At 39.3% G+C, this 12,683-nt stretch overlaps 1 protein-coding gene across 1 annotated transcript; it reads right to left on the bottom strand.

The window, feature by feature from the left end:
- Positions 1 to 1,198: 1,198 nt before the first annotated feature.
- On the bottom strand, positions 1,199 to 11,539 carry LOC127229551 (guanylate-binding protein 5). Its single transcript, XM_051194635.1, has 10 exons — positions 11,344 to 11,539; positions 10,728 to 10,855; positions 9,481 to 9,590; positions 7,876 to 8,069; positions 7,297 to 7,539; positions 5,911 to 6,191; positions 4,377 to 4,589; positions 3,487 to 3,589; positions 3,192 to 3,373; positions 1,199 to 2,018 (listed from the first exon to the last, which is right to left on the bottom strand). Exons 1-10 carry the CDS (start codon positions 11,531 to 11,533, stop codon positions 1,899 to 1,901), a joined length of 1,764 nt encoding a protein of 587 aa, XP_051050592.1. The 5' UTR covers positions 11,534 to 11,539; the 3' UTR covers positions 1,199 to 1,898.
- Positions 11,540 to 12,683: the final 1,144 nt, after the last annotated feature.

The following is a 12,683-nucleotide window of genomic DNA, read 5'->3' as shown; positions in this document are numbered from 1 at the left end:
GCTGGTTTCTCATGTTTTTACCCAACAGCCAATTTGGAATTCATAATTTATGCTCATTTCTTCTCTTCTCTTTTCTTTCCATCCTCACCATTCCTTAAAAAGTACTGGTGTTATTAATATAATTTAGTCCTTTCATCAAAATAGGATAGATGACAGATAATAGATAGAGGATAGATAGATAGATAGATAGACAGACAGACAGATAGACAGATAGACATGGATTGTATATAAAAATTCCAAGTGCTATCATCCAGAAGTAAAAACTCACTTTGTTGAATGCTCTTACAGATCGTGTCCTCTGCTTATTCTGTCTATCTGGACTATAATGTCATAGAGCCAACTTAACTGGTGCTCTAAAGTAAATAGTAACTATTCAAGCCCAAAGGTAAACATTTCTTTAAAATGAGAAAAAAATCATAACCAACTGTTATAAGTAGTTTTCCCACCAGCCTGGTCCTGTAGCTGTGTCAGCCCCAAATAACACAGAGATGCTGCATTAGATATAAAGCTGTTAGCTTGTTACTAGTGTTTCTTACTGGCTAGCTCTGTCTTAAATAGTAACCCATTTCTATTAATTTAAGTATTTCCATGTGGTCTTATCTTACCGGAGAGAGGGTCCAGAACTCTTCCTCTCAAGTCTCTACATCTTGAATCTCCTTACTACATCTCTCAGAATCCTCCTTGTCTCCTAGTCTCGCCTATCATGCCTTCCTGTTTGCCAACAGTGCTTTATTCACTAACCAATAAGAGAAACATATTTACAGAATGACATCTTCACCAATAATATTTATAAATGCTAAAAATGCTACATTTTATCTGTTTCATTTCTTACTTCTGCTAGGATGCTTCTATCCTGTTATGTGTGAATGTCAGTGTGAGCAAGAGAGCTTTTTCACATTTACATTCCATGTAATGAGACTTGCATATGCAAATAATGCTCTGTGTGTGTGTGTGTGTGTGTGTGTGTGTGTGTGTGTGTGTGTGTGTGTGTGTGCTATCTTCTTGGTGGATACAGGCAAGAGCTATTCTACTAGAAGAAACTAACATCATTTCCATCTGTACAACTACATTGAGCCAATGATTGCCAGAATCATCTTAATACAAAGGGGGAATGCATATTCCAAGCATAAATCCATATCTTAACTATGTAACCAATAATGCAGAGCATTTAACTAAAAGAATTTTGAGACACACAGAAAAACCAAGTACAGTTATTTATTTTAAAGAGATAAAATAGATGCATGAACAGAGAGTGTCATAAATCATTTAAAATTTTTGAACCTTAAACCGCTAAGACCATTTAAAAACAGTATAATTACTGTATAAGAATCTGGTAGAAAGTGAGCAATTTGCCTGGGCAGGTGTAGACTGAAAGAAAGAAAAACGGAAACAGAGCCGGTTGGCAATTCTTTATATCAAAAACACTGTATTAGTGAAGAGTTTCTGTGATGAACATATCAAGACATAGAATGTGAACCTGGAAGATAAGACAGTCAGTAGAAACAAATCTACCTCTAAGTGAGTGGCATGATAGCTGGGCATGTGACCAGGGTTACTACAATGAGATTGGGCTCCCAAAGAAGAAGCACAGATAAAGAGAATGTGCAAATGGCCAGCTAACAGTGCTGAGGGGCCACACTGCCCACAGACTAGGGACCTCCACCCAGTTGAGAAATATGCACTGCTTCTGATTTTTCCTTGGAACTTTCTTTCTGTGTCTACCAACAGGAGAGATACACATGTGAGTCCAAATATTGGCCAAGTTATCATCCCCTAGGTAATGTGAAATACCTTGAGACAAATATGGCAGTCAGACAGGAGCACTGGGGTTTTCTAACCAGCGGTTGTCTCAAGTCCCTTTTGCTCCTTTGTGTCTTCAATGAGATGATTTTGGTGCTTTAGAGTAAGATACAGTCATTGTGTGATGAGTAATGGCTCATTGCCCTTGTGGCTTCAAGCTGTTGCTGGAGTTCTCTGAGTTTAGCTTCTTGCTCTGCTTGGATTCTCGAAGCCTCTTCCTAAGAAGAAATAAGGAGAAATTATAAAGCTTAGTAAAAATAACACCAAACTCCGTTTCTCTTTCCTAAACCATTGGCTTGTCCTTACTTATTGTTCTATCGTAGCAACAGACAATCCCTGAACAATGCTTCATCCACACAGGTAAAGCCCACTTCTCATGTCTCTCAATTTTCACGCTTTGTCTCCCACTCCAGACAGCATGTTTCAGTCTCTGAAATGTTAGTGTCTGTAGAATTCCAACCCAACATGCCCTTCTTCCTTAGACAAAAAAAAAAGTTTACCTAGGCAATCTCAGTCACATACTACCGCAATTCCCATTTACATGCGGAATATTGTCAGGTATTTTTCTACAAGAAGAAGAAGCTGTGCACAGAGTGACACAGCCATCTGAGTCCTAGCTAAAGAGTAGGATCCAGGTGGCCACGCTTTGACTGACAGTAGTGATTGTCAACTCTGCCTTTCAGGAAAGCGCTGGGATATCAGAAATATGTTTGAGTAGTTACTGGTAAAGCTACTGCTTGTAAATATACTGGTCAGTCACGGGATGGGTAGGGATAGTTTATGAGTGTGGGGGGGGGTAGGAATGTCACACCATCTCTGTGGAGGCAGCAATGCTTGAGATCCTATTTGCAAGCTTGTGTGCTGCCAGTCTTTGAGTTATTTTTATGGAAATTCACTTAATTCACCTGGAAACTGGGAACAAAATAGTTCTGCTTCATGGCAGAACTATTAGATCAGATAATGCATACAAAGGGATTTGTATGTGTTAAATAGGAGAAATGATCAAGGCAAGACAGAAAAAAAAAGCCATGATCAAGACATATGATTGTCCAAGGCAAGTGACAGAATGTAGTTAATCAAGAAATGCCTTCAATCTTATTTAATAAGTGATAATGTATACTCTGTTCTAAACATAAATATTAAGTATTTATTATAACCTGGTAAAGTACATGTTGTTCCTGCCCCTATGTTGCACTGAAGTACAGAGAGGAAAGACAACATGCATAGACATACATTTGGTAAAAGGTGGTGCTTGTGGTTGACATCCAGCAGTCTGGCTTCAGGGTCTCTGCCCTGAGCTACCCTGTGAGACTGCCTTTCCCTGTGGGCCATCATACAGACAGGAGGCTGAGTAGCTGAGTAACATCTGAGGGGAAACAGTTCACAAGTACCTGAATCCTCTGTTTCCTGATCCTCTCTTGCTCTGCCAGGAAGTTTGCCTTGGAAATCTCTATTTGCCTCAGTTCCTCTTGATGCCGTCTCTCCTGCTCTGCTCTCCTCTTCTCTTCCTGGATTCGAACTGCCTCCAACCTCCGTGCTTCAGCCCTTGCAGCCTCTGCTCTCGCTTGTTGAGCTGAAGAGAAAGGAAAGTCACAAGCCTCTAGGATGAGTACAGTGCCCTCTCCTTGCACAGGAAGGCCATGTTAATTAGCCTCTTGTCATGCATTGCCTCCATTTATTTCTCACCTTTCCTCCTATTCTCATTGGCTGTGAGAGACTTGTCTGTTTGTAGAATTGTATTGCTCAGTTGTTCTTTGGCCTTCAGATATTTCTGCAGCACTTCCTCAGCCTGGGAACCCCAAAACACACTGTTAGAATTAGGAAATGCTCATTTGCAACCTGGAAAATGTCTTCATTTCTTCTCCCACTATCTTTCCCTCCTAGAGGATGCTCAGCCTGTACGTGATGGGTCTGCTCTTCAATCTTCACCCATGGGAATGATGCTGGCATGACCAATCAGAGCACCCAGAGATGCTACACCTAACAATCTTATTTACATGTAGATAAACACTGAACTTTGGGTGTTTTAAAAACTAATATGGGTGCTGGAATAGATATGCTTGCCCTCTTCTGAGATGTAAGTCTCTAAAGGCAAACTAAACTAGGGTCATGGAAGAGGATTTTGGAGGTGTGTGTGTGTTGTGTGTGTGTGTGTGTTGTATTGGAAAGTGGGGGGAGCTGCTTGAAAATGAAGCCAACAGTCAAGAAAATGAATGAAGGTTTGGGAAGAAATACAAGAAGGAAAATGGATGACATCATTTGAACTCTGGCATGTATCTATACTTGAAATAAAAACTTTTTAAGCCAGTCAATTATTAGCTTTCCCTAAATTGGCTTCACTTACTGAGATTCTGTCTTGTGTAACCCTAACCAGCCCCTTTGATGCTCATAAACACTGTCGGTTACAACTGAACTCTAGTGATGACAGTGAAGGGTTGCTTTCATCTAAAGCTGTGGCTGAAGTAGAAGTTCTCTGCTATAACACCTATGCCAAGTGCATTTCACTCAGCAGAAGAGTAAATCACAAACAGAGACATAATTCACATCTCTGCACCTGTACCAGGAATGAAGGGTACCTGAGTTCCTTTCCTTGGCTGCTGACGGTACTGTGCCTTCAACTGTTCCATCTTTCTAAGGAAGAGATTGTGGCCTCCTGGTCTAGCATAGACCCCCTGTGCCACTTCCTGTTCCAGAGGCTTAAAAATATTCTGAAGTAGAGTTGAGCAGTGGTTTTCAGAGGCTTCCATGTTCTTCTTACAAATCTCATCCTGCTTTGCATTCAGTAGGCACTTTAAAGAAAACATGGAGATGTTAGGTACACTTACTTCAGTGTTCCTGGAAATTGTTCTTCAAGACATTCTTACAAAGCTCACCCTGCTTTGTATTTGGTAAGGTCTTTAAAGGAAAACAAACAAACAAAGCATGGAGATGTTAGGCACACTTCCATGTTTCTGGGAATTGTTTTTCAGAAGAAATCTGCATTTTCTTAGAAACTTAGAGAACTGTATGTAAAAATCATATCCTTATCAAAGCTGGAAAATTTGCAAAGATAATACTGTATGAAAAGTTGTGTTTACTTGGCAGTTAGAAATGTCTTCCTTTTAAACAGCTGGTTTATTAAGTTGTTTATCAAGAAACAGTGATAAAGAACTTCTGTGAGTAGAATATTCTCTCTTGTTACTTTTGTTTTGTTTTGAGACAGAATTACTGTTGTGTGTATCCCCGACTGTCCTGGAACTAGCTCTATAGGCCAGGCTGCCCTTGAACTCAGAGAAGAGAAATATGCCTGCATCTGCCTCGTGAATGCTGGGATTAAAGGCATGTGCCACCACTGCCCAACTTGTTTGTATTTTCAATCTCCCCATCATATCTTGATATTTTCCAACATTTGTGCATTTATGAGGTTTACTCATATTTACCCCCACTATTTAACCTCATCTTTTCTGCTCCATCTACTGAAACCCTTCTTATACCCAAAAAGTCACTCTGCTGTGTGTGTGTGTGTGTGTGTGTGTGTGTGTGTGTGTGTGTGTGTTCCACTGAATTTAATAGTGATTACTTGAAACTCTTCTCAAGATGCTATTTCCACCTTAGATGTGATTTTATCGTTACAGAGCTCTCACTTGCACCCTAATTTTAAACACAACTGTTAAACATTTTTTTCAGAGTTTTTCTACATCTAAGGTATGTGAAATTGAGTCACTGGCTACACTATCTTCTTATTCTGTTAATCCTTCATCCATCAGAACTTAATAGATGAGAAGGCAAGTCTACATACTTGATCAATAAAAAGTAAATACATTGTTAATGATGATTTTGTGTGAGGTGAAAGAAATTCAAGTTTTTTTCATAACTATCACATAGTACATGTGAGGTGTGTGTGTGTGTGTGTGTGTGTGTGTGTGTGTGTGTGTGTGTGTAAATGTCCATACTTTTGAAGCAAGAATCTTTACAGGCTTTACTGTTTTCCAAATTAACTCATATTAACGCCACATAAATCATATTAATGCCAATGTAGTGGGAACTGATGTTTTTACTTTTACCAGTTGTAGAAGTATTCTTGCCTTCTGTTGAACCTGATAGCTACAAACAAATACAGATAATAATAACCTTCAATTCCTTCTGAAAACATTGGTCCTCGTCCTTGAAAGAATGCTTCCTGAAGATTTCCATGGCTTTGCTCTCACAAGTCCTGTGCAGGTCCAACAGCTCCTGGAGGGTCTCTGTGGGCAGCTGCACCCTCTGGCTCATCTGCTGGTCATAGTGGGCGATGGCCTTTTGCACTACAGCCAAGTTCTCTTTTCGGGCCAAGGTTACCACTGCTTTCTCTATGCAGGGCAGGGCCCCACTACTGATGGCATCGATGTAGGTCAACACCAGGCCTTCTAGACCTTCACAGAAGGAGGGATGTGTCTCATTTGTAGAAAAGGAGTCTAAGATCTATATATAATCATTCTGAGAATGCTAACTATGTACTTCCTGTATTTTTTCAGCATTCTTCATAGTATTCAAGAGACCCAGGGAAGTTTTTGAAGAACTATGAAATGAAGAAGCTGCGTAGTTCTTTGAGGAAAAAAAAAAACGTATAAAAACAGCAACAGAAACCTAATCAAGTTAGCTCTTTGAAAGAAGAAAGTTAGGCTGAAAGAAGAAAAAGAAGAATTCTCAAGATATATGTGATGACCTGCATTTTACCCTTATCTTTGGAGGAATAAGGTGATCATTAAAAAGTCGCAGGTATTCATCTGCAATCAGATGCTTTAGCCCTTTGATTTGCTAAGCTTCCAATACCTTTTCTTTTTCTGTTTTCTGTTTCATTCAAATATTTTTCCTTTTTGTTTTATTTTATCATGGTTAAACTGATATGAGTTACTTTCCCCCGTAAATAGGATCCAGCAACCTTCATCAAAACTCCTTTGCTTGTATTCCTTGCTATATTCTGCATGTAAGTAATACAGATTCCTTTCATAATAATTGCAAGTTCTAAAACATGGGGTTAAGGTAAACTGCATTAAAGAGCTTGTATAGACATCTTTCAGAATCCTAAACAATATGGGATTATATTCAACAGCTATAGAAATTTTTTAACAGAAAAATTCTTTTTCTACAGGAAACATGTATGTATTTATCTTATCTTGTGCATATCAAATACTGTGTCATATAATAAAAATGTAGTTAATGTATATTATGGAAACATTGTCAACCCACATGAGTTAATCTGTTTTCAGAATAAATGGATTTTCAGAATAAATAAATAAACTTCTCTAACTTGACATCTTCATCCTTAGGATTTTTTTTATGTAACTTTGAGAATTTACTGAAAGAACAGTAACAGTAGAGGTGTGCTTGGTATCTGCTGCAACTTTGTCAACATGGCACATTGGATTTCCATTCTGACAATGACTGATCCATTTGTCAATTCATCAACAAAGAAGCTCTATGCATCCTTGATTCTTTATGATGAGTTGGAATAAAATCCTTCTAAAAAGTACTCACGAGATCCATTGACCTGGATGCCCCCTGGGAGAGTCTTGGTCTTGGAATAGGTGAAGATGTAAGAACAGAATTCTGACAGCTCTTGCACAAATTCAGAACTCAGCTCTTCACTGTTAAGTGTGTGGAGCTGGGAAAGCTTATTTCTGTCAGCCGGGGAGTCAAAAACAAAGCATTTCTTCACCGGGAAGAACTTCTGAATGCACAATCGGGGCAGATTGAACATTTGAGTCCTTTCATCACTACCTGGAGAAAGAAGTACAGGATTTATCTAGAATATAGTTTATGGGCACTTTAATCTATTTAATTTAAATAAATATCCTGAACCCTAATGTTGCATTAAGCAAAAAGACTAAAACAAAAAGAGGAGGAAAACAAAGAGAGAGAGAGAAATTGGTTCAATAACTGAAGACTAATAGAATTTAATATTGAATCTATTAGTGCATTCTAAATTAAATACTCATTGTTACTTTGTAGAAGTGCTTGGTGGGTAAATACAGAAAATTATATACTTAGATGCCTGTAAGAAAACAAGTTCCTGGGTACTTTTCTTTCTTTCCTCCCAAGCTGAAGCTCTGTTACCTTGTTTCAGCTTCAGTGAGCTCTCCAGATATTCATCTGGTGTGATGGCATGGCCATTTGTTTCCAGACTCAGGAAGAAATCTCTCAGAGTCCACACCAAGTCTGGAAAGAAGCTCGAGTCAGCAGGTTCTTTAATTTCACTCAGGTCAGAGGAATTTCTTGTGTGGAGCAGATCTGTCAGTTCCGTCACATTGCTGAGACACAGTTGAGGAGATTGGCAGATCAGGGCTGTATCTAATGCTTCCTCAAATCTCTTCTTTTCCCTTCCGCGCTTAACTAAATTAACACTATGTTGGTGACACACATGAGGACTCATCTCCTTGTGTGCCTACTATGCACTATATTTTAATATGCGTGCTATAGAAAATTATTTTAACTATGTAAAGATGTGTTACATTTGTTTATGCTGTGGAATATTACTTTAACTGTGTAAAGGTGTGTTACTTTTGTACATGTTCCATTTGTTCAATTATGTAAGGATGTGTTGCATCTGTTTCATCTTACCTGATTGGTTCAATAAAAAGCTGAACAACCAATAGTTAGGCAGGAGAGGGGTGGGTGAGACTGCCAGGCAGAGAAAAATAAATAGGAGGAGAAATCTAGAAAGAAGAAAGGAATAATGAGAAAAAAAGGAAGAGAGAATGAGGGACATGTCCAGGACAGGAAGCCAGGCAGACACCGGCCACAAGAAGCAGTGAAAGTAAGACATTCAGAAATAAGAAAGGTAAAAAGCCCTGGGGCAAAAGATAGATAAACAAATAAATTTAAGTTAAAAGAGTTGGCCAGAAATGTGCCTAAGCTAGTCTGAGTGTACAAAACTAATAAGTCATCATGCCATGATTTGGGAACTGTTTGGTGACCTAAAAGAAAAAACACCTGGTGTGTGTGTGTGTGTGTGTGTGTGTGTGTGTGTGTGTGTGCATGTGTGCATGTGTATCTGTGTGTGTGGTGTGTGTGTTTGTATGTGTGTGGTGTGTGTGTGTGGTGTGTATGTATGTGTGTGCATGTGTATGTGTGTGTATGTGTGGTGTGTGTGTATGTATGTGTGTGGTGTGTGTGTGATGTGTATGTGTATGTGTGCATGTCTATCTGTGTGTGTGGTGTGTGTGTGCGCATGTGCATCTGTGTGTGTGGTGTGTGTGTATATGTATGTGTGGTGTATGTGTGGTATGTGTGGTATGTGTATGTGTGTGTGTGTGTGGTGTGTGTGTGTGGTGTATACATGTGTATGTATTTGCGTGTGCACTTCAGTGTGTGCAGATGTACATAGCTGTTGAGGCCAGATGCTGATATTGGTTGTCCTCTTCTAATTCTCTCTATTTTGAGACAGAATCTCTTTCTGAATCTGGGGCTACCTGACTGGCTCTATAGCTGTCTATCAAGCCTCGGGAATCCTACTGTTTTGGACTCCCCACACCCAGCCTTGGGGTAACAGGTACACACTGCCATGTCTGACTTTTTACATAGATGTTATGGATCCAAACGCATGTCCTCACTGACTGAACCATCTCCTTAGCTCCTGTTATCAGTTCAAAAGGTCTCATAGGTGTACGTATGGTGTTTTTGTTTTCCAGTGCAGTGCTTCCCTGGACCACAAAAGGATACTGCAGTAGGTCAATAGCCCCCTGGTCAATTTTGTTCATGGTGTTGTATACCAAGGTGCTACTGAGAAGGATTGCCAGTGCGAAGATCTGAATATCACTCTTTTCATCAATCTAGAAATCAGAATCAATTTAAGTTATGTCTCAGGGCATTCTTGGGTGAGTATCACCAAAAACAAGATGTTAATATACAAACATTAAACAAAACAGAAATAATTTGCAAGCATGCATTTTGCATGCTTTTCTCATTGGTAATTTTACACTGAGTTGTTCATTGCTAACTCACTAGTCTTTTTTCTGATGACTCATAGATAGATAGTTGCAAAATGAGTAAAGTTAATGAAGTAACCAGAACTGAAAATTAAAGTTTAACAGGGGCAAAACAAAACTGCCTTATACGCATGGTACATGTATCTGTGTTACTTGTTACTACTCTTAAGATGGTCTCATTAACAATCTTCTCTCACTCCAAGACAATGCTTAAGAATGAGTTTATAACTACTTTTCCCAGGCTGCAGATTGAGCAAATCAAGTTTAAATTATGGTTTGTCATCTGTGAATCTTGACAAATAAAAAAAATTAATGAAGAAAAAGCAAACAAAAGCTTTATCACAAATGACACTCAAAAGGAAGGTCTAGCTACATCCAAGAACCAGCCCATGCTGATTCACAAAAGACGTATCTTCCCAAGTCCAAATTGGACTCTTCATAGGAAACTTGAAGTCAATGATGATGGGAACTCTGGGGGAAAAGTGAAATGCTTTGGACTGAGTGCTTTATTCTTGGTGAGTGGTGTGTTAATGCAGCTAGACAATGCCAGAATGGCCAGTGTTCCCACAATGAGTCAGAAAAGACAAACAGGAAAGCATGTGGAGAGACTTCTTTTTTGTCAAAACAATGGAACTAGAGGCACTACAGGTATGATTTAGGCAACTCTATGTAGTAGCCAACTATTAGCCCAAACTCTCTGTAGGACAGGTTTGTAACAATGATTTTAATCCCACTGTGTTTCGGTGCTTAGGATGTAATTAATTGGTCATCATTGCTAATCTCAGTGCTGATTCTACCTTATGAAGAGATTTTCTCACTCCATGTATCCAAACTCTGACTGTTGAAGAAAAGTACACTCCGGTCAACTGGAAATACCAATTGTATGGGTGGGGAGAAGGGAAATCACTGTTGTAAGAGTATTTAATGACACAGGGAGATAAATCTGATAAATCCAATCCAAACAGAATCCTCTTTCCTTACCTTCTCCACATCCCCCAGGCCCTCTGTGTCAAGCAGAATTAGGGTGTGGTCTGGCTTCTGAGGATGAGGGACACACCACATCCAGATCCCCTTGGTGTGAGACTGCACAGTGGATCCAACAGAAAAGCCTGAAAGGCAAAATGAGTGATATTGATGGGAAGGGGGATCTGGAATTCAGCAGTTCCCTTGAGAATTTAAGCTAGTGTGTAAAGGAAACAAGATGATGAGACAGTAGAAAAGACAAGTGATGATCTAAATGGATAATATTAATGACTTAAAGTTAAGATCTGACATTCTTTTCATAAACATGATTTCATGCTTCTAAAAACAATTGCTTGAGTTTATTTCATTTAATTTTTCATTGATGTTTTACTTCCTGTAAAAGAAATATATTTTGCTTTTTCTGGGAAGATGTTGAGGAATAAACAAGCACCTGCTAAGTAACAGATAGCTAACTTCCCTTTATCTACTAAAAGATGCAATCAGCAACTGTGGCATAAACACTAGCTTTCAGTACTCAGACGGATCCCCAACTTTTCTCTTCTCTCACTCTGAGCTGGATGCTCACAGTATAGATGATAGAGAGGACTCAGAAAGCATTGTTGCTTTTGCTTACCTTTCTGCTTGCCAGCCAGCTTGTTCATCAGGTAGGATTTGCCAGTGCGGTAGAGGCCCACGATGGCCACCACCACCACAGGCTGTGTGATGGCAGACAGGATCTCCAGGGCTTCCTGGTTAGCCACTAGCTGTTCCCCATTGTTCCCAATGAGGCACATGGGTTCTGGCATGTGGGTCTCTGGAGCCATGTCTAAAAGATGTTACTTTGTCTGCAGGGGAAGAAATGGAATGACCTGAAACTTCTAGTGTTTAAGGAAAGATGTTTCACCCACCGGATCCTGGAACAGATTACCTGTTAGCATTGCCCAAGTTTCTGAGAATCTGAAAACTAAAAATAAATAACAAAACACAATGGTTTCTTCCTCTTCACAGACTTATAATAGCATATTCTACAGCCTCTTAAATGCTTGATAGACACAGGAACCCCGTATCTTTATCCTACCTACTGACAGTTTGAGCCTGGCTGGTGTGGATTGATTGACGTTACTAGTCACCACACTTGTTGCTTTTCCCTTCTTCAGCTATATAACCAACTGCACTACCGTATCATCCCCAAGCCGTAAGTATGACATATATCATTTTCGAAGAAACTACACATCTACTTATTAAAGCTGTACTTCAAAATAAAATACCATATCATTGCACAGTTATGAGTGCCCTTTATTAGACCCAAATTTGAAAACATAATCATTTTGTAATTGGCAAAATGCTTGAAAAGACATCATTGCAGATATCCTGACAATGTCTAATAAAGAGGTTAAGTGGAACGGTAAGGGTAACACATGCATTTCAGCTTCACTTATCAGGGGGACAGCTCTTTTCCGTTTTAGTACTGACTATGTAATGAAGAAGTTCAAAAGCCACGATCTTCATCGAGTTCATTTTTCATTACAAAATATTAACAAGAAAAGATCTGAATTGGTTGCACCAGCAGTCATAAAAAGTATGAGTTTTTGTTGTTGTTGTTGTTGTTGTTGTTGTTGTTGTGTTTAATGATCATAAAGACACATCTTTGCCTCATGTTCAGAGCCAGGGCAGCATAAATCATGCTTGGCATCAAGAAATTGAGCAGAAACTGGTTTGTTTTGTTTTGTTTTGTTTTATGGAAGCAGGCAGTGGGAGATACATCACAGATGTTGCCACATCCAGGCACAGACATCAGGAAGTGCCTTGTGCGAGGCCATGCCTGTAAACAGCCCTATCTCAATGAACTGAGAATCTTATGCCAAGTTCTTGTTCATTCTAACCATTTCTGCTGTCATGTTGCTACCCTGTATCAGCAGAACTCTGGTTGCCTTATTTATACACAGCAGGGATTAAAGGGATTTTTTTTGCAGA

The sequence above is a fragment of the Phodopus roborovskii genome, unplaced genomic scaffold (assembly GCF_943737965.1).
Source record: "Phodopus roborovskii unplaced genomic scaffold, PHOROB, whole genome shotgun sequence".
In the NCBI taxonomy this organism is placed as follows: Eukaryota; Metazoa; Chordata; class Mammalia; order Rodentia; family Cricetidae; genus Phodopus; species Phodopus roborovskii.
This window is presented reverse-complemented; position numbering and strand designations above follow the sequence as displayed.

Coding starts and splice junctions, on each gene's coding strand:
- LOC127229551 (XM_051194635.1), bottom strand. CDS start 11,533: ATGGCTCCAGAGACCCACATGCCAGAACCCATGTGCCTCATTGGGAAC. Junction 9,591..10,727: donor GCCTGGGGGATGTGGAGAAG/GTAAGGAAAGAG, acceptor TCTGATTTCTAG/ATTGATGAAAAGAGTGATAT. Junction 2,019..3,191: donor TCAGGAAACAGAGGATTCAG/GTACTTGTGAAC, acceptor ATTTCTTCTTAG/GAAGAGGCTTCGAGAATCCA.